This window comes from Ischnura elegans, chromosome 1 (genome assembly GCF_921293095.1).
Source record: "Ischnura elegans chromosome 1, ioIscEleg1.1, whole genome shotgun sequence".
In the NCBI taxonomy this organism is placed as follows: domain Eukaryota; kingdom Metazoa; phylum Arthropoda; class Insecta; order Odonata; family Coenagrionidae; genus Ischnura; species Ischnura elegans.
In genome coordinates, this window is record NC_060246.1 from 107,235,526 (window position 1) to 107,255,832 (window position 20,307).

Below are 20,307 nucleotides of genomic sequence, written 5' to 3' on the forward strand. Positions count from 1 at the left end.
TTGTTAATGTACTGCACATTCGCTCCTTCATTTTCACTCCAATACCTCCAACACCCTCCCTAACGAATTCGGAATATGCGTCTTTATGCAGGATAAAAATACGTAACCGTAGATTTCTTTGTTCGACGCAGGGCATAAAGATCAAATTTAGCTCTGCGGGAGGTTTCAAAATGGAGGCGTGATAAAAGAAGCCCGGAATTTAGTTCACTCTCTTAGAAGGACAGTTGAATAACTATTCACTACCGAGTATCTGCTTACCCATCGCTATCTTCACATGTTACATTCAGAATTCAGAATTTACAAATTAAAATAAGAATCAAAGATAAATTGCAATAAAATTACATAAACTTGAGATAAAAACAATAACGAACCAATCACATTCAAATTAATTTTTCCAGGCTGCCACATTTATAAATAAAATCATTGTTGTATTTTCATAATGTTAAATTGGTTCGAAAACGAAAAACTGAAGACGAAAAAAATGCATTTTACCGGAGTAAAGCTTATAATATAATCTTCGGAAACATATCGATGTTCGGACCAAAGCGATTGAGAAATGAAGCATCAAATGTCTAGATGAAAATCTTTTCTCAATTTGAACTAATTCCGGAGGTAAAGAACAATTCCATCATTTGTAAACCACACACTGTGAATTATTTACGCCATAAGTTTGAAACATTATATTCTATCCATTCCTAAAAATTAAATTCACCATTAAAGCTTACTCTTACCAACGCTGATGAGGGCAATAATACCTTTCAACAAACTATAACATTCAACAATGTATTACAAGAAAATATGTTATTCAATCTACCATAAAACTTTCGTTGAATCGAATTTTGTCTTAAAAAACGAATTTATCGCGAAACTGCGCGATGAAATAAGAAAAATATCCTTTGAACTTAGGAGAGTCCCGACGATGCCGCAGTGCAGTGAAACATCCTGGCTCTTAAATAAAATTTATGCATTTGGAAACTAGAGCGAAGTCCATTTTCCTTAATTCAATTATGGAATTCCAAAACATTTAGGGCTGCAATATTCTATATGCATATTCATATAAATAATATATACATATCCGAACACGTCTCTTAGAAAATAACGACCAGCTCATTTGGTAAAGAAAAGATTTTTCTCATCTGAAATCCAATTGCCTGGATTTTTGTCATCATGGTGGTTATATATTTAAATTCGATAAAATTAATTAAAATCTTGAACAATAAATAACTTCCTGTCGGGAATTCCATTATTTACAGGGGAATTTCCGAAATATACGCAAAGATTTTTGTAGGTATAAGTAAAAGTCCATGTGGATTCGCAATCTTCCAACAATGTGCACACACTGAAGTAAATGGTTGGAATCGTGAATGACACAAAACAAAGATATTTGTACCAGTGATTGTATCACTCTTGACCAGGAGTTAAACTTAGAGACTACTCCTCGTCATGTCTCAATATATAAACAGCTTTTTATACACCTGCTGAACGGAGACTAAGATAGTGTTTTAAGAACGGCCATTGAGGAGTTTCTCTCTTCAAGGAACACGCTCGTCAGCTGTTATCCCACCGTATCGGAGAGAGACAACTACTCCTTCAAAGATTAAAAAAGCACACCCGCAAGCAGTGAGCTGACGCCAAATACTTCCTTTGAAATCAGTGCTGAACTAAGAAGGCTTTTATAATTGGCTAAGGATGATGACATAGTTGCTATAGGTATATGAATTTTATTTTACACGCATATTTTCTATTGCCAACTATATTTACATGTTCCTCTGCATTTTAACTAAGAAAACAAACACAAAAGTTATCGCCACATAAATGAAATGCAATGGCCGGGCATATTTAACGCATGCAGAATATTTTAGCAATCGAAAACAAAATGAAACGTTAACAAAAGTTACTTCCACAAAGTGAAAACTTTCTTGGGAACGAATCCGCATCTCAGGACACCTATTGATACAAAGCATTTCCATTCCCTCTTATATAAAATTCCCACAGAAAATATTTTATTTTTACTAACTGTACTTATCAAGATGACTGCAGTTATCAGGATTTCCCATCCGGGTTTGCACGTAGCGAGTGGCGACAGTTTCTAAAGCCATCCTGCTTTCGACTTCAGGTCGGAGGATTATGCGTGTAAAATACCTATCGATCCTCGGAAAAGATTTTTAAAGCACCGCAAGCTTGAACAAAATTCTAGTTGAGAAAAATCTAAATTCATGAAAACAAGTTGATTCTAAAGGTAATCATGCATAGATTCCTTTCTCGGGCAGATTTAGAATAATTCTCCAGAAACGCGCTTTTTTATCATGTCTACTCGACTTCATAAGTTTGAAGAAAAGAAAGTTTCCGTCCCACGCCTGGGGCGAGACAATCTAATCTTGGGACGACTTGTTTTATTCCCTGAAACCCCATTTCACTGTTCGGTGAGAGGAATCATGAGTGCGGACTGTTAAAGGACAGCGAGGAGAGTGAAAAAATATTTCATTGCAAAGTACGCAGAGTGCAAATAAGTACGAAACGAATATTGATGGTTCACCATGTCTGAACCGCTCCACACCAGATATTGACAGTATTATTGGAAATAAAAATTTAATTAATTACTTTAGTCCCAAAAATATTACCTTAAGTAACAGAATTCACCATTCCGCATTTCGATGCTACAAAAAAGGTTTCGACACTTACGAATTTCACATCGTTGTAAAGGATGACTTAAAATTCCATTAATAACTAAACCCCCGCAACAATCACCAACGCATCAATTCCGTTCGACTACTTGATTTCTTACAGTACTACTCGTTAAAAACCTATGCTATCATGATGAATCAGGATGTAAGGAGTCCGTGATATCAATAAATAAGTAAGTACGTAAGTAAGTAAGTAAGTACCTAAAATATATTTTTTTCAAGAGGAGAGGTAGAGAGTAATTATTTTTCCAGAAAAAAACAAGGGCTTTTATTGTTAATGGCCTACAGTAAACACACTTAAATCTCGAGGTTAATATGATGGCGTAAGATTTAAAAAGTAATGGATCACGAGAGCAGGACGGAATAAGCCCGTTCGAGCGGGAGAGGTGCACTCTCTTGATACTTTCGTGGACCTTAAGGGGTATGACCTCTGGAGGCAACGCTTCAGGGTGGGGCAGCTGAGGCCCTGTTTGTCAAAGGTACCGCGACTGTGTCCCCTAAGCTCGGCTTCCAAGGTGAGAGCGTTGATCGGCGAACTATCTTGGGAGCTGATGCATCGGCCGTGAACTTGGACTACCTTTTGCTCCCCATCTCCCTCGCTCTCCTCCGTCGTCGTAATTAGATGCAAATTCCGCTCCGGCCGATGACATGACCTCCGGGAGGGCTAAATCTAAGGCGCCAAGATTCAGATAGAACGATTAATGCCGAGAGAAATTTACGCGCAGCCACTCATATCTCATCACCGAGTAGAATAGTTTATCGCGAAAACTTAGATCTTACAGTCAAAGCCGGACTGTGTAGGCTTTTATAATTGGCTGAGGATGATGACATAAATGCTATATGTATGTGAATTATATATTACACGCATATTGCCATTTTATTATCACCTATTCTTTATCTTATACATATGGATTAACTCTAATTTAAATATGTTTAACGAGTAGTTTTATTCTAAAACATGAGCTAATTTTGAGAATTTTATCAGACTACATCGTAAATGCAATGGCTTCAAGAAAGACTGTCCATAATCATCCGATCCTGCAATTTATTTGTAACTGTGAAGATGAAATAAGAAAATGAGGAACTGAAAGTCGAAAAATTTAAGGGCTAATAATTGTATTTTTATTATTTATATTAATTTACCCATTGATAATGATATTTACTTATATATTTCTGAAAAATTATACATTGGGGATTATATAGCTTTTCCACTGCAGGGTAAAAAGGGAAGTTCCCAACAGAAATACTGAGTGATTTCTCATGTCAATATGGATCTTTGGAGAAAGAACCAAAACAGCAAAGCAGAAAGTAGATAATTGAAGCATTGCCATGTGACAGGAATAAATGGAGGGGTGAAATAAAACAAACCTAGAATTGAAACAGTAGGCAAAAATAATGTAGTCTCATGAGGAAAAATAATGCTTCGAAGTCTACTACGAATTAGAGGAAATAAAAAACTCAAATGAGAGTCAGTAAATTGGTATTTAACTCCAAAATATGTCCTTTTTGTAGAAACTCACTGCTCTGCGGAATCGTTCCCCGAAACATTGCCTATTTAGGTGGAGGTAATACAAATGCGAAAGTTTTTACAAAAGTGGAAGACATGGTCGTTATTTTAAAGTGTTTGCAATAATATCACGCGCATTTGTTTACATGGAATCACACCACATTTCCAAATAATAGCACACAATTATTCAATAGTAATATATACGTCAGTTCTTCAGAAAATGGGTATTCATCAGATGCTGGTCGAAGAGCCAAACTGCAATTAAAGTATTCCTCAAGTTAATCAGCATTCATTCAAAAGGAGTGGAAATGCGATTTCAACAACATGCTTGATACCAATGCTTAAAAGAGGGATCAAAGATTTACCTAAACCTCGCCGTATCCGAAGAAAAGTAAAATAAATTAACTAGGCACAGTAAATAAACATTGTTTCTTGGAATTCGTAAATAATCAAGATTACTGCTTTCAGGTTGCTAACGTAATTCTGGGGAAATATTTCACTTTTTTAGCTTCAAATATGTTGGCATAAGTCCCTGTAAGCTTCAAACGCCAAGACTTATTACGCAATACGACGAGTTTTGGAGAGTGAAAGATGCACCGCCAAATCTTCATCGCTTTCACCCCAGATTCCTGACTGAACTAGAACCACCTAAAGATAAACCAGACTTCCCTCATATCCCATTACTCCCCTACACTCTGCCACGAACTCTTACCTTTACAAAATTCCGCAAATAATCGCACCCCTCCCTCGCGGTACCTACACAGTCTGTTGCGGCACGTGCCAAAGAGGCGGGTCAGACGGATCATTGTTCTTTCCCAACGCCTGCGAGGCAGACTTTGCTTCAAACCTTTTAGTCTTCCTACACATCAGTCAGTTCGAGGAGCCGATCGACATCTGAGTGGGTGACTATAGTGCCACAGAGAGGGGAGGTTTGCGAGGGAGCAGTGGCGCAGCGAGGCGGGGGTTTTGGGGGATAAACCCCCCCCCCCCAGAGCTCACAGAAATTTTTAAGTTAAATCTATTTTACTTAATTGGATTAATATTACTCATGGAATATTGTTAGGATTAATAAAATATCCCTCAGAAGGCCGTAAAAATCACTATTATGAACCATTTATCTTAATTTTTTCCGGCGTAAGGCCTCCGCACCTCCCGCTTACCCTAGCGGGTATGCAATACCCCAAGCACCCCAGTATAAGTTGCGCCTGTAAACCCCCCTAGCCTTAATTCCTAGCTGCGACCCTGGAGGGAAGGCTTTCTCGATGTATGGACTGTCCAGAACTAGTAGTTTTGCCAGGGGGGCAAAGATCAGTTTGCCGCCCCCCCCCCTCTCCCCTGATGCCCCCTCGTTCCCTCACTACCTCTCCCCCACCTCTAAAATATAATATGCCATACATCCGTAAGCTATTTTTTGAGATACGGTAGTTGAAATTACACTCCGTATGTTTGATATTAAGAAGTTTTATTAATATTATTATTTAATAATTTATAATACAATAATAATTATTAAATGATTTAATAAAAAAATAAAAAACTTATAATAAACTATTCAAATTTTGCCATCCCCTGAAATCTGCCGCCCGGGGCACGTGCCCCAGTCGTCCCGCCCTAGTTTCGGGTCTGGGTATCGAGCGGACGTTATCCATTGGCGGAACGTATTTCAGAAATAAAAAAAGATACGCAACATGCGCTCTCCGCGAAAAATTCTAAGGACGTTGTGTTTGAATACCTCGAGGTAATTCGGAGCAATAAGTCTCGATCCAAAGATACAAACCGTGGAGTTAGAGATTTTTAAGCTATGTAAACAACGTAGCTGAGCCCTCTTAGATCGATTTTTTCTGGCCTGCAATCATTTGGAGTGGATCAACTCTCTCGGATGAAGATAATTCCGATTATAAAAATTCTCCAGCGCAGGGATCAGATACCAGACCAAGAGAAATAATACGAGGAATCCCCATTCCATCCCTTATAAGTTTGTTTTCTGTTGCCACCACGGTCGCTTTTAATGTGGTTTTCAAAAATGTCCGCTGTTCGGCGCTGAGTACAGAGTGATAATGTATTCCCAGTATTATGTATTTATTTTTAGATGGTGAGAAATGGCATTGAGTAGATCTTAAATTGAAAGATCATGTCATCACGAATATAAATTTTGGTGAACAGGATTGATTATAACTTATTTATCCATAAAATTCGAATCGCTTTACCCGTAAGCGACGCAAGCAGCGAATTCGGTAAACCTATTCAAATGGGTGATTGTTGACAACACATCTAGAGGCAGGCTTGAGGATCATCTTTTCTAATATTCCTGAACCATACCTTCGGCGTGGGAAATGAGCTTTGAGGGGCGGATGGGAAGGAAACATTCCCTAAAACAATGACGCAATCGCTAACGATAATAATTTAATAGAATACAAAAAGTCCGAGATTGATACATGTTTACCATGAATACTTATGATACGAAAACATTTGCTTCAAGAGCATTCCGAGTATCATAATCGATAAGAAAGCCTTGATTCTCCACCATATTCCAGAAGCTGATAGAGAAAAAACTCAAGGGGGGGCGCAAAAAATACCTTGAGTTACCTTTACTTTTATCGTAACAAAAAAATAATTAAGTCACATTCAAAGTTTAAGAAGGTTTTTATTAAAGTGACTATGTAAAAATACAAGATAATGCCATTTAATGATATAAAAAAGTTAAAATTGTGGTTCTGCAATGTTTAGCATTACGGTCGGCCCCACAAGGGGGGGCGCCCCCCTTCTGTATCCGCCACTGCCGCCGCCGCCCTGCGCCCCCCATCTGTATCCGCCACTGCCGTATTCCGCACAGTATACCCTCAAAAAGTTACGAATGGATCAACAATTTGAAAAAGTACCGCACATAAATCATCTACCACTTTTGGTTCCATTAAATCTCAACTAGCTCCTTTCTTTCAGATCGCCGATCAAATAGGGCACGCGCCGGGCTTTTTACATGAGAAAGTAACAACGAATGATATCCCAAGGTTTTTCTCCCATCCGAGGACTAATTGCCAGACCCTTTTCACATTGCCATCCAACCCACGCGTATATCAAAAGGGGTGGGGGTGAGGGTTAGCCGCGAGGAGTTCTTTTTGGCAATGCATCAAGACGCAAGCGTGGAGCGCTTCTTATATTCTCGGGTGTGATTGGGCGGGAGAGGGGAAGGCGGGAGGGTGGGTCAGAGTGTAGGAGGAGGAGGAGAAAAAGGAGAGGAGGGGGGAAAGGCAAGGGAAGGGGGAGGCTTGGTCGGGTTGCGTCGGGAGATCACATCCCTCCCCCTCTTGAGGACTTGCCAATTCCGTCTCCTCTCCGATTCTCAAGTATTCATCCACTCCCCGTCTTCCATATTTTGTAACTTGAAAATGTGCGGCGGCGAACTTGTTGCCTGGGGATGAGAAAGATTCGACAGCTCCCTTCGCTAAGATAATGCCACGCAATGCTGAACCAGAATCGATATGTATGAGATTCGATGAGGATGGGCCAATATTGAGATCCCAGGCAACATATCGATGGCTAAGTTCTAACAACACGTATCTCAAAAAAAGCAACTTTTCAGGAGAGCAAAAAAAAACGATTATTTTTTTTACTTGTACACTGAAATTAAAAACCAAAAGTTCATAAAACTGAAATAAGTGGCATTCATTTGCAAACAAAAAGTTGTTTTTTTGCTTCTATTTTATTTTTTTAATGTTATTACTCTTTGTCTAAGATATCTGTCTCCAACCGGCCGAATTTGAGGCACGTGTTGTTATAACTTATCCATCGATATAATGAATTGCAATAAAATAATAACGTACGTGGCATCAAGGGTATAGCACCAGCATGGTCCTCCTCTTCCTGGATCAATCGGAGAGAGGAGGTAGTAATCACACGGTTGAGGATAGGGCACTGCCCTCTGACTCATATCTCTCTACTGTTGACAGGGAACCTCCCCAATGCGATGATTGTGGATGTCCGTTAAGTATTCTACATATCCTCATAGAATGTGATAAGTACCGCGATGCGCGGGGACGGATTAAACTAGGGGGAGACTTAGAATCCCTTCTGGGGACCACCCTACTAATTTAAATAATATCCTTCGGTTCCCTCAAGTATTTTTAATAAAATTAAAGTTTACTCATCCATTTTAAGTAGTCAATATGTACAGTGGCTATGTTGTTATTCTATTTCCATTGAAATATCGGAATTAAATGATATAGCCCTTTCATGGAGGGTGTTTGAGAAGCTTGTAGATGTTACAGGCATCTTCTTTCCATACCTACATTCTTACCATCATTTCTATGGGTGCAGAGCAATAATATTCTTCCCCTTGCTTATCAGGAAAGGAATTTTGACAAATCATATTTCTAATGGCATCTCAACTTTTCCAGGATATGGAAATTTAAGCAGTTTTTTTTTAACGTGAACGAGAGGTGCAAAATTTAAAACGTATTTAAAATCTATTTTTATCCTAAATCTTCCAAAATCATGAATATACATAGGTAAGAAAAGAACCTTGAAAATCAATCATAAGGCAACTTAATGAAAGAACGTCATGAATTTTGTTAGAGAATCATAAGAAAAATTCCATTCCACTCACCCCTGAGTGCCATCTGTTGGGGGATAGAGAGGTTCTCTAAGGCGCGTCCGCAGTAACCGCCCCAAACGAACCATCCTTCCCACTTCCATCAACAATTTTTCTCTCCTAGCCAGAAGACGACGCATGGAACCCCTCAATGTTTGTCCAGCAGTTGATGAGTCATTCGCAGTGGCTGAATCATTGAGGGAGATAGCACTCGCCATTATGGACACCTCACCTTTCCTACCCTTAGTCAGACTACATAACGGCACGCGAGCACCATTGCTTGCTAAACTCACTTTTGTCTCTTTCACTTTCTCTATCAATTCAACTAATTGGTTGCAGTGCTGAAAAGAAATTGCATAAATGGGATTAACTGATCACCAGGAGAAAAAATGAAAAACAAATTAGAAATTAAAAAAGATAAACAAACCTCTTGCACGCTGCGATGAAAAACAGCCGAAACTCTCAACCTTGTCATTTGTTCTCGACCAACAGCCTGTAGTCTATCCCATGCCTTCCAGAGTTCACTCCCTAGGCATTCATTACTCCCAACTGGAAGCTCACAGGATTGCCGTAAAGATAGAGCAGCGGATACAAGTTGACAACCATATTCATATGTTCCCTGTAAAGATTTATTACAGAAAAGAGATTAAAGTAAAGTTAAAACATCTCATATCAACTAATTTTTGATTGCTGATAAGAGAAATGGCAAAAATTGTATCTGACAGGACAACATCAAGAGAATCAACTACTCTAAAATAATTCCTACAAATGATGACTTAAGTTAAAATTAGCAGCAAATAAATTCAATAGTGGATTCATTATTGATATGAAATAAGTTTTGATAAGGACTCCCAATTTGCTCACCAATGAAAAAGAAGGATAAGGTAAATGAATTAATTAAATAATATGTATTTCTTCCATTAAAAAAAAACAAAGTTATTGTTCACCTTTGCAGTTTCCTGGAAAGCTTGGTGTTGTTCTTTTTGTAATTGTATTTCAGCAACATTACATCCAACATGTGAATGTGATTCCAATAAAACTTGAAATAATTCATTCAGCCACTGCATAGCCTGCAAAGAATTCGGATATGCATTAGTTATTTTCGTATTGGTCTTCATCCATGAATGTATTAGATTATGAACACTGTTCACCAAGATAGGTACAATTCACTATCAAAAATAGTACTCAATCATCAATGAGAAACATGGTCAAAGCCATGGACATCCAAAGAGAAGGCTGTAAAAATGGGGAGATAGTTGCCACCATGTAGGAATTTATGTATCAAATAGTTTGCTTCAAAAGGTTCATGGATGGTATGTGGGTTTTCTATATGTATGTACTAATATTTTTTCTCCAATTTCCAAGCACCAAAAAAAAATTAATACATATCATTAAATAAGCTGTTAATTTTTCTTCTAAAATTCTGAAGTCTACTGCCATTACTGGGTTTTACTGAAAAGGGTGTACATAGTTGTTATGGGTTAGAATGAACTGAGACGTCATCTTAATTCATAAATTTCAATAGCTAAGAGAGTATCAAAGGATGCCTCCTGAGAAGATGTATGGGGGGAAGTTGCTATGAGGGAAAAAACTTTGAAGAGAAAGATTGGATGTCATGACAAATTTCATTATGAATCTTCTAAAAGTGTTAAACATAAAATGATTCCCACAAATATCTAGAGTCGCAAGGAATGATAGAATGCGAGATCCATCCCAAACTAGTGAGTAGCTTAGTTTCTCACCCACAAATGGGGTCCATGAAAATTCATTTTGCTAAGAGTAGAATCAAAAATTCATCCATTTATACAATTAGGTTCTACTTTTTTGACTAGCTAACGTATAAATTAAATTTTGTCGATAAATAGTTTCAATTACCTGAGTAGCATCTTTCTCATATGCTCTAATATGAGAAATCTGCTCCAGCCTTAGTTTTTGCAGTTCAACACTTTCACTAAAAATCCTAGCCCTGGTGGCAGTAGCTCGAAGCACACCACGAACTTCTAAAATGGCACCCTCCCTGCTCAGTCCTAAATCCCTCCCAAGCGCATCCTTTGCTGGCATACATAATAAATCTGTCAGTTTTTCTCCCTCCCTCAGCACCTCTTGTTCAATGGCATCTGAAATCAGTGCAGACAAATATGTAGATGTCAACAGTACAAGGGGATACAGGAAACAAAAATTGAAGAAACATTCATATGTACTTATATAAAAAAGGAACCTCATTAATAAATATAACACAAAATTAACACATTCACCCTGTTGTGGGTCAAAACAGTTCTTGCGAAAGGAGTGGCTTAGGACTTCATATAGGTACCTATAGCAGTCTGGTTCTCTTGCAGATCATGTAAAGCTGAATCAGCTGACTCAAAGTCTTCAACATCTTCATGACTTATATATGTTTCAAAAACCTCACTAGTTCTGTCGAAGTACTGAAAAACAAGGATGGGATGTTTTCATACACTTCTTCACCACATATGTACAGAAGACAAATGAAAAGATTCACTCACCTCTGCCACTAATCTATAAAACCTCAAACATGTGATCAAGATATTTCTCCTCCTCTCCAAACGGGATGCAAAGCTCCGACAAACAAAATCCATAAAATCTCTCTGCGATTTCAAATCCTTTGGTAGGGCTATATTGTTCATGGGAAGACAATCAATCTTATGAAGTAGCTCTGCATACTGACCATAAGTTTCCTGCAAAAAATAGAATCAAATCACTCTCTGTTTGTTTATATACATGTATGTATGTAGAAACTTTTGCGGGTGTCTCCCGTGAAGTTATCACCGTGGCTAGTCCCGGTATACTTAAATTGAAAGTCTTAATTAAATCTATGCATTGAAAATTTGATTGACTCCATTAGTTAGATAATCAACACATCATCTATGGGCGGTGATTACTAAGCATGTTGAAAAATGGATTATTTTTGGCAATCAAGAAAAATGAATAGTTTGAATGCCTTAAGGAAATAGTCAATATTTATTGTGCATAATCAATTAAATTGGGGAGATTATCAATAACTTTGGAACATTATGGCTAGTGACTGCTTTGGCAGATCAAAAATTTTACTGTAGCTTAAATCTGTGTACAAATTTTATAAAATTTTAAAAGTAAAATTTCATATTGCAGAATCATCTTTTGCAAACCGCTCATGTGTCTTGTGCCATCACTGCTTCATCTGGTAGAGCCATATTTTTAGAGAGATTTTTGATTCACATATAGAGATTTTTGCACTTGCTGCATATTTGGGATTGGCTCTATCATCCATGGATTAGCTTAGTACATATATGACTTGCCAACTCCAACTTTTCATTACAGACAGGCAAGAAAGGTTGAATCCCATTGCATGCTCCAGAAAAAAATATTGAATCCTATGGAAATATACAACGAACACCCAAGTTATAGTTTCCAGTGACTCGAGGAAAAACTGAAATGACTTCCAGCAGTCACTTAACGCTGTTATATCCTTTCTTTGATTTACCCATCTTTTGTGCAGTTAAACATCACATCTTTACATTAAAATACATATTTGATCCCTTTACTATATTTCCTCTTTGCCAGTAAAATTCTCTTTAAGAATTTCAAAGAATGCTGGTAATTACAGCATACAAAGAGAGTGAGTTTGATGGTTTGAAGAAGCTAGTTGAATATGCCAGGAATAAATCCCACCATGTTCGTGGTTACATTCTAGCAGTAGGAACAAGACTCCACCATTCCACCATTGGATGCAGTCCTTGGTGAAACGGGTCATGAGAGAAGATTAACACTCACTCTGCATAACATTTCTAAAGCTTCATGCCTCAGTCTTAGTTCCTCAGATGATGCAATGTCAGAACCAACATCAGCAGAATGAGAATTCAAAAGTAACTCTGCAGGTCCCAGAATCCAGTCAGTAACTCGCCTAACACCATCCTCCAAAGCATTTGCTTCACGTGCATCTCCAAATTGCTTTTCAACAGTAGTCCATGCCTCCTTCATTTTCTTCTCTCCAGACTGAATTGCATCTAGAAGTTTCTCCACCTAAAATACAAAATTTTTTGGAAAAAAATGTTTAGTATTCCCTACATAAATAAGCAAACATCCATTTATACAGAAACCAGCATGATGAAAATTTTCAAATAAAAATGAAATAAACATTAGGGTCTGTATGACCATACATAGTTATTTTCATAATCACCATCTGTATTCAGGGTTGACACAGAGTAAAATTCCGAAAACTAATATTTTTAAAAATTCAGTCTTCCAAGTGTAACGGTTATATCTGTGTCAAGAGTGAGCCAATTGTCTCATAAGCTGAGACAAACAGAGAAATCATTCAACTTCAGCTCAAAGCTACTATTATATGCCACAAGAAGTAGGAAAAGAGTATGACTTATAGTTCTAAAAACAGTTAAAATTCACATATAGCAACATGTCCACCTAACAAATCCAAAATTTAATTGAAAAATATTCACGCAAAATAATTGTACTCTATAAATAAAATGGCCCTATCAAATGAATTGTTTGCATAGAAATTTCATCCCTGCCTCAAAAAGGTGGGGCTGACCCATGAGAGTAGGGTACATATCTTCAGATTTTCTCTTTTTCCCCACACGCCAAAAACCTAATTCCTCATCCTGATGTAGAGGAGAGTAATTAAACTGCAAGGTGAAGAAAGATCTATAGTTTACCTGGTAAATTACCTTGAATAAGTTATCTTGGCTTTCCATCCAGGAAGAATCTATTGTTTTCAATTGGTGGATTTAGGTGGGGGAGGCACAAGGGCACGTGCCCCCGAAACCCCCCCCCCCAGACGCCTAAGAAACTAAACTAAATTTTTATACGGTTATCATTATGTTAGTTTTGTTTTGCCATTTAAGGAACCTTAATCATTTAATTTCATATAAATAACTTTCATACTAAAATAAAGAGAATATTTCGTACACTAATTGTTGCATGTTGTTTTTAATCTCAAATATAAGAAGACCATTTGCATCTTAGACCCTTGTGCCCCCTCCCCCACAGAAAAAAAATCCTGGACATGCCCTTGATCGTGTCTAATGATGAAGAAATCTCTCACCTCGTAGAAAACCTGGAGAACTTTATCCACAAACTTTTTCACTTAATTTTATTTATTGACTCCGCCATCTCTTACGAGATTTCTTGAAGGTGCATAAAATTTATAATTCATTTTGATATAAATATTAATGCCTGCATCCCAGCCTAATCCTCTTATTACTTCATTTGGAAATTCCATTTATTCTCATCCCTTAATATTAACCGATACTTGAAATATGTATTTTCCGGGATTTCAGTCCCCTTTCCAGCTAACCCATGAATTGACGTAATTTTAGCGACAATAAAGAGGCAAAAGACATATCTGAGCTAGCTGGTGTCATCTTATTCCCAAATTACCATTACTGGTTAACACTAGTCAGATAGCATACTTGGCCTCAAAGTAAGCATTATAGAAAAAGAACTCCCAACGTCACCTTATCTCTGGAGTCCAAAATATCTTGAGGTATTTTGTAGGGCCCACTTTTCCAACTGCCACCATTGTAATTTACATCCAAGGCTTGCAGTACTCCTTTTCCTGCATAAAAATAACATAATTAATTATTATACCTCAACCGAACAGTTATTGGCACCAAGAATGAAAGGCACCATGAAAAAACCCTTTGGCTTATCTGGGATTCGAATCCAGATCTCCCAATTACCAATGAGGTAACAGGTAGTATGACTGGTAGCATACCTAACAGGCAATAAGTGGATCACAGTTTGATTCCTTTCTCAACCAAATATTTAAATGGTACACTTCATCCTTGGCACATGTATACAAGTAACTCTGCACATGAGCACATTACTATGTGCTAAGGTAGCAGTGTATAGACTTAAGACAACGCATCTGCCAAGTGCGAGTTATATTTTACCATCAAATTATTTAAGTATTCATTGAAGACTATCCAATTAATCATTTTCAGATGGTAGGTAAAAAGAACCCGTTTTTTTACTCCATCCGCACAAAAAATTGAATTAAAAATCTTCTAAAACCGGAACGAATAATATCATACCCACGGCTAGGTCCAACTTTCGTAAACATGATTCAGAACCTGTTTCTGCAAAACTATATTTGCACCTGAGTTGCTGATAACTTTAGGCAGGACACCTCCTCAAGGAGAGTGCTAATTAGCAATGGCAGATTCGAGAAAAACGCAAATCGACTTAGTTTCCACTTAAAATTAGTCAAAAGCATTGTCATTTTAGTCAACACTACCTGACCTAGTGGCGAAGCCTTCCATCATGTCCAGATTCACCGAGGACTAACGTAAAATGAAAATATAAAGAAGACTCAAGAAAAGGTCAGAAAACGATTTAAAGAAATGGTGCTTAGGCAACTGTACCGTTTGCGCACGAAGAATCGATCGATAACAAGCCAATGATTCGTTCATTTTGGAGAATACCTGCTGAAGCCAATGCCTCTCTCTGCGCCCACCTTCGCCAATCCCGTCCACTGAATACGGCGCGCCGTGGGCGCATAGTGGGCTGAAATCGAAAAGAACTGGCCAAAACCTCAAAAATGCTTTTTTAGAGTACGGAAGTTGAAACTTTGCACACTGGTTGTCGATAAATTAATGCAATTTGCAATGTATAACGTTTCTCATAAGTGGATTTTTTAAATGGAGTACATGAGGTTTCAAAGTTGAACCAATGTCGCAAAAATTGCCTATATTGAGTTTTTTCGAAATTCAGCATATTAACATAAAGGTACACCTTTAGAAGTTATGCAATGAAACTAAAATTACACAATATTATTAAACGGTTTGATATTGATTATTCTCATCATCTTTCACGGCTTACAATTAGTTGTTTTATACCTGATCGATACGATACAAAATGGCGGACCCTGTTTCTCGTCGAATTTTTGTGTTTATATAGGCTTATAAAAGAAGGGTCAACGAGTTCCCTAGAAATATTTACACCATATATACAATAATGCCGGCAGAGTGTGTCCTGAAAAGATGATCGGCGACCGCCAGCGACGCCGAAATTAAGATCGATTTTTTAACCGTGCCGCGCAGTCCGACTGCTTTCGTGACGCGGAGTACACAACCAAACAGAATGGATCTACACATAGTCTTCGATGCGGATATTTTTAGTCATATTTATCTATTAGAACTTCATTTCACGTTTGTTTGATGTTACTACGGCGAAATAAATTTCCATTTCAGGTCATAGTTATGGATTCCAGTAGCGCAGCGAGGGGGGGTTTTCGGGGTCAAAACTCCCCCCAGAGCTCAGAGAAATTTTTAGTTTAATCGCTTTTACTTAATCGGATTGATATTACTAATATAATAGTGTAAGGATTAATAAAATATCCCTCAGAAAGCCGTAAAACTTACCATTTTGAACCATTTATCTTAAAATTCCGCATTTTACTAATCTCGCACCTACCGCTTATCCTGGAGGGTATTACATACCCCCGCACACCCCGGTATTAGATGCACCTAAACCCCCCACCCTCCAGCCTTAATTCCTAGCTGCGCCCCTGATGGACTCATCACCATTTATCCGGCTATTCTCGAATGCAAACATGTCTGAAATGAAACACTGACACTTCTGTATTTATATTTCACTCATTGAATGGGTAAAAATGCTTTACCAGGCTGCTACTAAATTACAAGATGAATTCCTATTTACAATTAGCCGACAAGCCTATATTATCTAGAGGGTATTCGCCCTTCCACCCCCTGCGGTTGTCGAGAAAGAGTCTTTTTATAACCCCGCGTTTATTAATTCCCCGGCGATTTTTAATGATTATAAATGTTGTTCGTATACCTTTTCCACGCCATTTCCCCGCTGCGGTGTTGTTCAAAAATGAGTGGACCACATTCAAACTTATATTTATTTATATCGCTATACATGTTATATAAATCATCTTGATACGAGTACATACGTATTTAAAAATTTTCTTTTGTTATGCATTTTCTATTGCATTCAGTAAGCTGTGGATATGCGTAAAATGGTATTATGATTTCTATTCCCGTTTTCCAAGAATATTACAATAAAAGCTCTAAGATCTGATATTATAGTTCAGTACGGATAACTTCAAAGCAATATTCGGACCAAATTTTAGGCCGATAAAGATTTATACTTCTCTTCAAGTTTGTTTGTCGTATTATCACAGGAGAAATGGTCTATAACGTAAAAATAAAAAATATACAATGACACATTTTTTCATCCTCAAAAATTTGTGGTTCGTGAACAAGCAGTAAAATATATATTTAAATTGTATTACCAATTGAGTTTTTTCTGGACCAATTCATATTGACCCCTCAGAGTACACCTCTGACTGCATGTAAGGATCCAAGACAAGGAAAAAAGTGGCATGATCAATAAGAAATGAATAGCTCAGTGTATAATTATAAAGGGTTTCAGTAAGTAGTAAATAATAATAAATGGGACCTTACCTGCAAGAAGAACTTTTGCAGCAGCCTCACTGGCAGTGTTGCATGCCATTTTTGCTAGGCAAAAGGCATCCTCGGTACTGCTAACTCTAGCACCAGGTGCTAATACACTAAGCCGGGCACAAACTTTCTCCAAATCAAATAAGGAACCAACAGCATCTTTCACAAAAGCTTCACAATACTGCATGCAAAATTAAAAAAGAATGAATAAGAATTCAACTGAATAAAAACTGACAACTGAAAAATACGTCAATCGAAGGTTAGTCTGATAGGTATAATCAATACATATATTAATGCAGCAATGACAATTTTCTTTACTCCTAGTGCATTTTTTTTTCAATGGGTGGCCTTATGGAGGTCTAAATTGGGGTCCAAGGGATTAGATATTCATTTGAAATAGAGTTGTCAACATTATCACGTTTCAAATTTTAAGAAGAGAACCAAATAAAATGTTTGCGCTGTAGTTTAAAATTGGTTTAAAAATATGAGGTCAATAAATAATCTACCGATCCTGTCGTGGAGTCGCAAGTTTTCGCCCCCTTTGCCATCAACCCTCACTCCAAGGAATGCAAGGCAAGGCAAATCGGGGTATAGGGAAAGCGCAGCACAGCTAGAGAGACTAGTAAGAACTATGCTAGACCCCATTTCAACTCAAGGCAATTGAAAATAAGTTGATGGTAAAAGATATAAACTATTTTTTTAAATATCAATAATAGCATGTGGTTTAGATACTTTCACACCTCAATTCGAAAAAATTCATTTAAATAAGGAGTATCGTCTTTAATTTTTCATATGAATTCAAACCTGGACCGTAAAATTTTTCTTTCGTTGCTTTAAAAAAAGTTACTGATAGAGTAAACAATCATTCTTTCGCTATTGAGTGGATTTAATACGAATAAATCATCATGGTAGAAGAGAATATTCATTTTTCTATTCTTTCATTAACTATGTACACTAGGCCGGCCCTTATTTTTCGGAATTGCGAAAAGTTATGTTTTCCTGGTCTCAAAATGATCCAAATGAGGTTTATATTCACGTGTTAAAATTTGGTTACTTTAAAATAACGGCAACCCATGCCCCAAGGGCCCTAAGTACTAAGGACCCTAAATTGAGTTTTTTGAGGTCAAAAAAGTGCTATTCCTATGTAAAACGTAAAAGTAAAGCCCTTTAGGGCCAATTTTCTGTTTGTTTTTACCTATTTGTAAGCGTTTAGGAGATATCGTCCGTCGTAATGCAATTCCCCCCCAGGGCGCCACCCCGCACCGCAGCACCGCTGAGGTACGGCCCGCAGCACTTACTACAGACCTCCCCTCAACCCCCTCCCCTCCCACGGCCAAGACTTTGCTCCTGGTGACAACATTTACATGCTAGTGGTACAGTATTGAATAGTTTATTCCTCTTGTGTCACGATTAATGTGGTTAAAGGCTATAATGTCAATTTTAACCCTTCAACGCCGACCTATGTACTGGGTACCGATCCCTTAAACGTTGATTTTTTGCCGCCACACGGCCACGAACCATTTCAGCAGGCTTTGTTCCAAAGTGCTCTTTATGTACAAAATATTATAAGCATGTGATACAATTGTGTTTATGAATTATAAAGGAATGAAGGGAATGAGCAGGGCTTCCAGGGCTCCATCAGTAGATAGAAATATTCAAGGAAAAAGAAACGAGGTAGTCAGTTCACGAATGTAGATCACTGTGGAGAGATAGTTCTTGTTTATAGTGTGCAAAGGATAGAAGGTGCTAATTTTTTTCGGATTTAAGGAGAATAGTGGTGAAATAAATACTTCATCATGAACGTGACGTTCATTTTAAGAATAGACCAACAAGGAAAGACATGTAATCAAGACTAAATACAGGCATTGAACTGGTTGGAAAAGAAATTGAAGAAATACTCGGCTCAAATTTACCTACAGTGAGAGAAGTACTGTGTTTTCTCTATCACCTAATGGGTTCGTAATTTGTAAGACTTAGTGCGAGAAAAACCGTGAGAAATGCGTCTCATCCATGGTACAAAACTAGAGTTCCTGTTATTACGGAAAATAAGGCGATTGAAAAGTTAGAAAAATGACGCAAAGAATGGATGAACGTGCAACGACATAAAGAGAGCGCGAACTACAGTGGAGATTAGGAGAAGAGAATCTTTCGTAACAAAACTTGATGATTTGTTTGAAATTGCAAGGAGCGGTACCATTGAATTTTTGACGCACGAGGAGGAAAGTGCAGTTAATCTCTCGGATAAATGTGATTGGGCTGAAGAAACAATCTTCTTACGCAAATAAAGAGGAGAACGAAATGTAGTCATTGGTGGAATAGATTTCAATATATTCAAGAAGAAAGGAAAAGATGTGGTTCTCCGCTCCTTGTGCTGCATTAGCTTCCAACAGTGACCCGGAGTTCCTAAAAAGACTTGTAAACTACGAAAGTGTCAGCCTGGACATAGCGAAAGCAGCACAAAAGAGGTTTTCAAACCACTTGTGGTACATGAGTGAGGAGTTGGTAGGCCTGTCATTTTTTGACGGATCCATTTCTAGGTGTGAAAATAAAAACGTGATACGCCGTATGTGGTGGTGTGAAGGAAAATATGATCCACCGAAGAAGGCATTCTATAAACATAAATACATGACTAAGGTATCTATACCATATTTTGTCACTACTAATTCGAGAAAACTATTTAATGCATTGTAAATATGCATTGCATTCTTTGATGTGCACATGCGAGAATGGGATGAACATACAAGAACGATTTGCAAATTATTCGGGGTCATCAAGTGGGAAATGATAGTGCAGCGAGAGGGGTGAAACTAATTCAAGATTTTTAAGCAGTCACGTTGAAGGAAGAGGGCTTTCAAAATTTATTACTAAGTGTGGCTTTTCATCGCAATACAACCCATACGTGCGGAAAGGCACTTTAATTGTCAAATATGGGATGTCAATGAAAAATTAGAAATACAATGAAAATGTATTTTATTTTGGATATTGTACCGAAATTCATGGACAGAGTGAAAATAAATTGATCTCTTGGATTGGAAGTATTGTTATGGCAATTAAATTCTTTCTAAGGTAATCACATTTCTTCAG

The 20,307-nt window shown here is 37.6% G+C and overlaps 1 protein-coding gene across 4 annotated transcripts in view; it reads right to left on the reverse strand.

Moving 5' to 3' along the window:
- Window positions 1-20,307, reverse strand: part of LOC124167698 (titin) — a 290,842-nt gene that overhangs the window by 250,843 nt on the left and 19,692 nt on the right. For all 4 annotated transcript variants that reach the window (XM_046545725.1, XM_046545709.1, XM_046545700.1 and 1 more), the window contains exons 5-13: window positions 17,227-17,404; window positions 14,251-14,351; window positions 12,551-12,799; window positions 11,284-11,475; window positions 11,091-11,205; window positions 10,652-10,893; window positions 9,724-9,846; window positions 9,204-9,395; window positions 8,792-9,117 (exon numbers count right to left, since the gene is read on the reverse strand). In XM_046545725.1, the coding sequence (XP_046401681.1) occupies window positions 8,792-9,117; window positions 9,204-9,395; window positions 9,724-9,846; window positions 10,652-10,893; window positions 11,091-11,205; window positions 11,284-11,475; window positions 12,551-12,799; window positions 14,251-14,351; window positions 17,227-17,404 (1,718 nt within the window). The remainder of the gene's footprint in view (window positions 1-8,791; window positions 9,118-9,203; window positions 9,396-9,723; window positions 9,847-10,651; window positions 10,894-11,090; window positions 11,206-11,283; window positions 11,476-12,550; window positions 12,800-14,250; window positions 14,352-17,226; window positions 17,405-20,307) is intronic.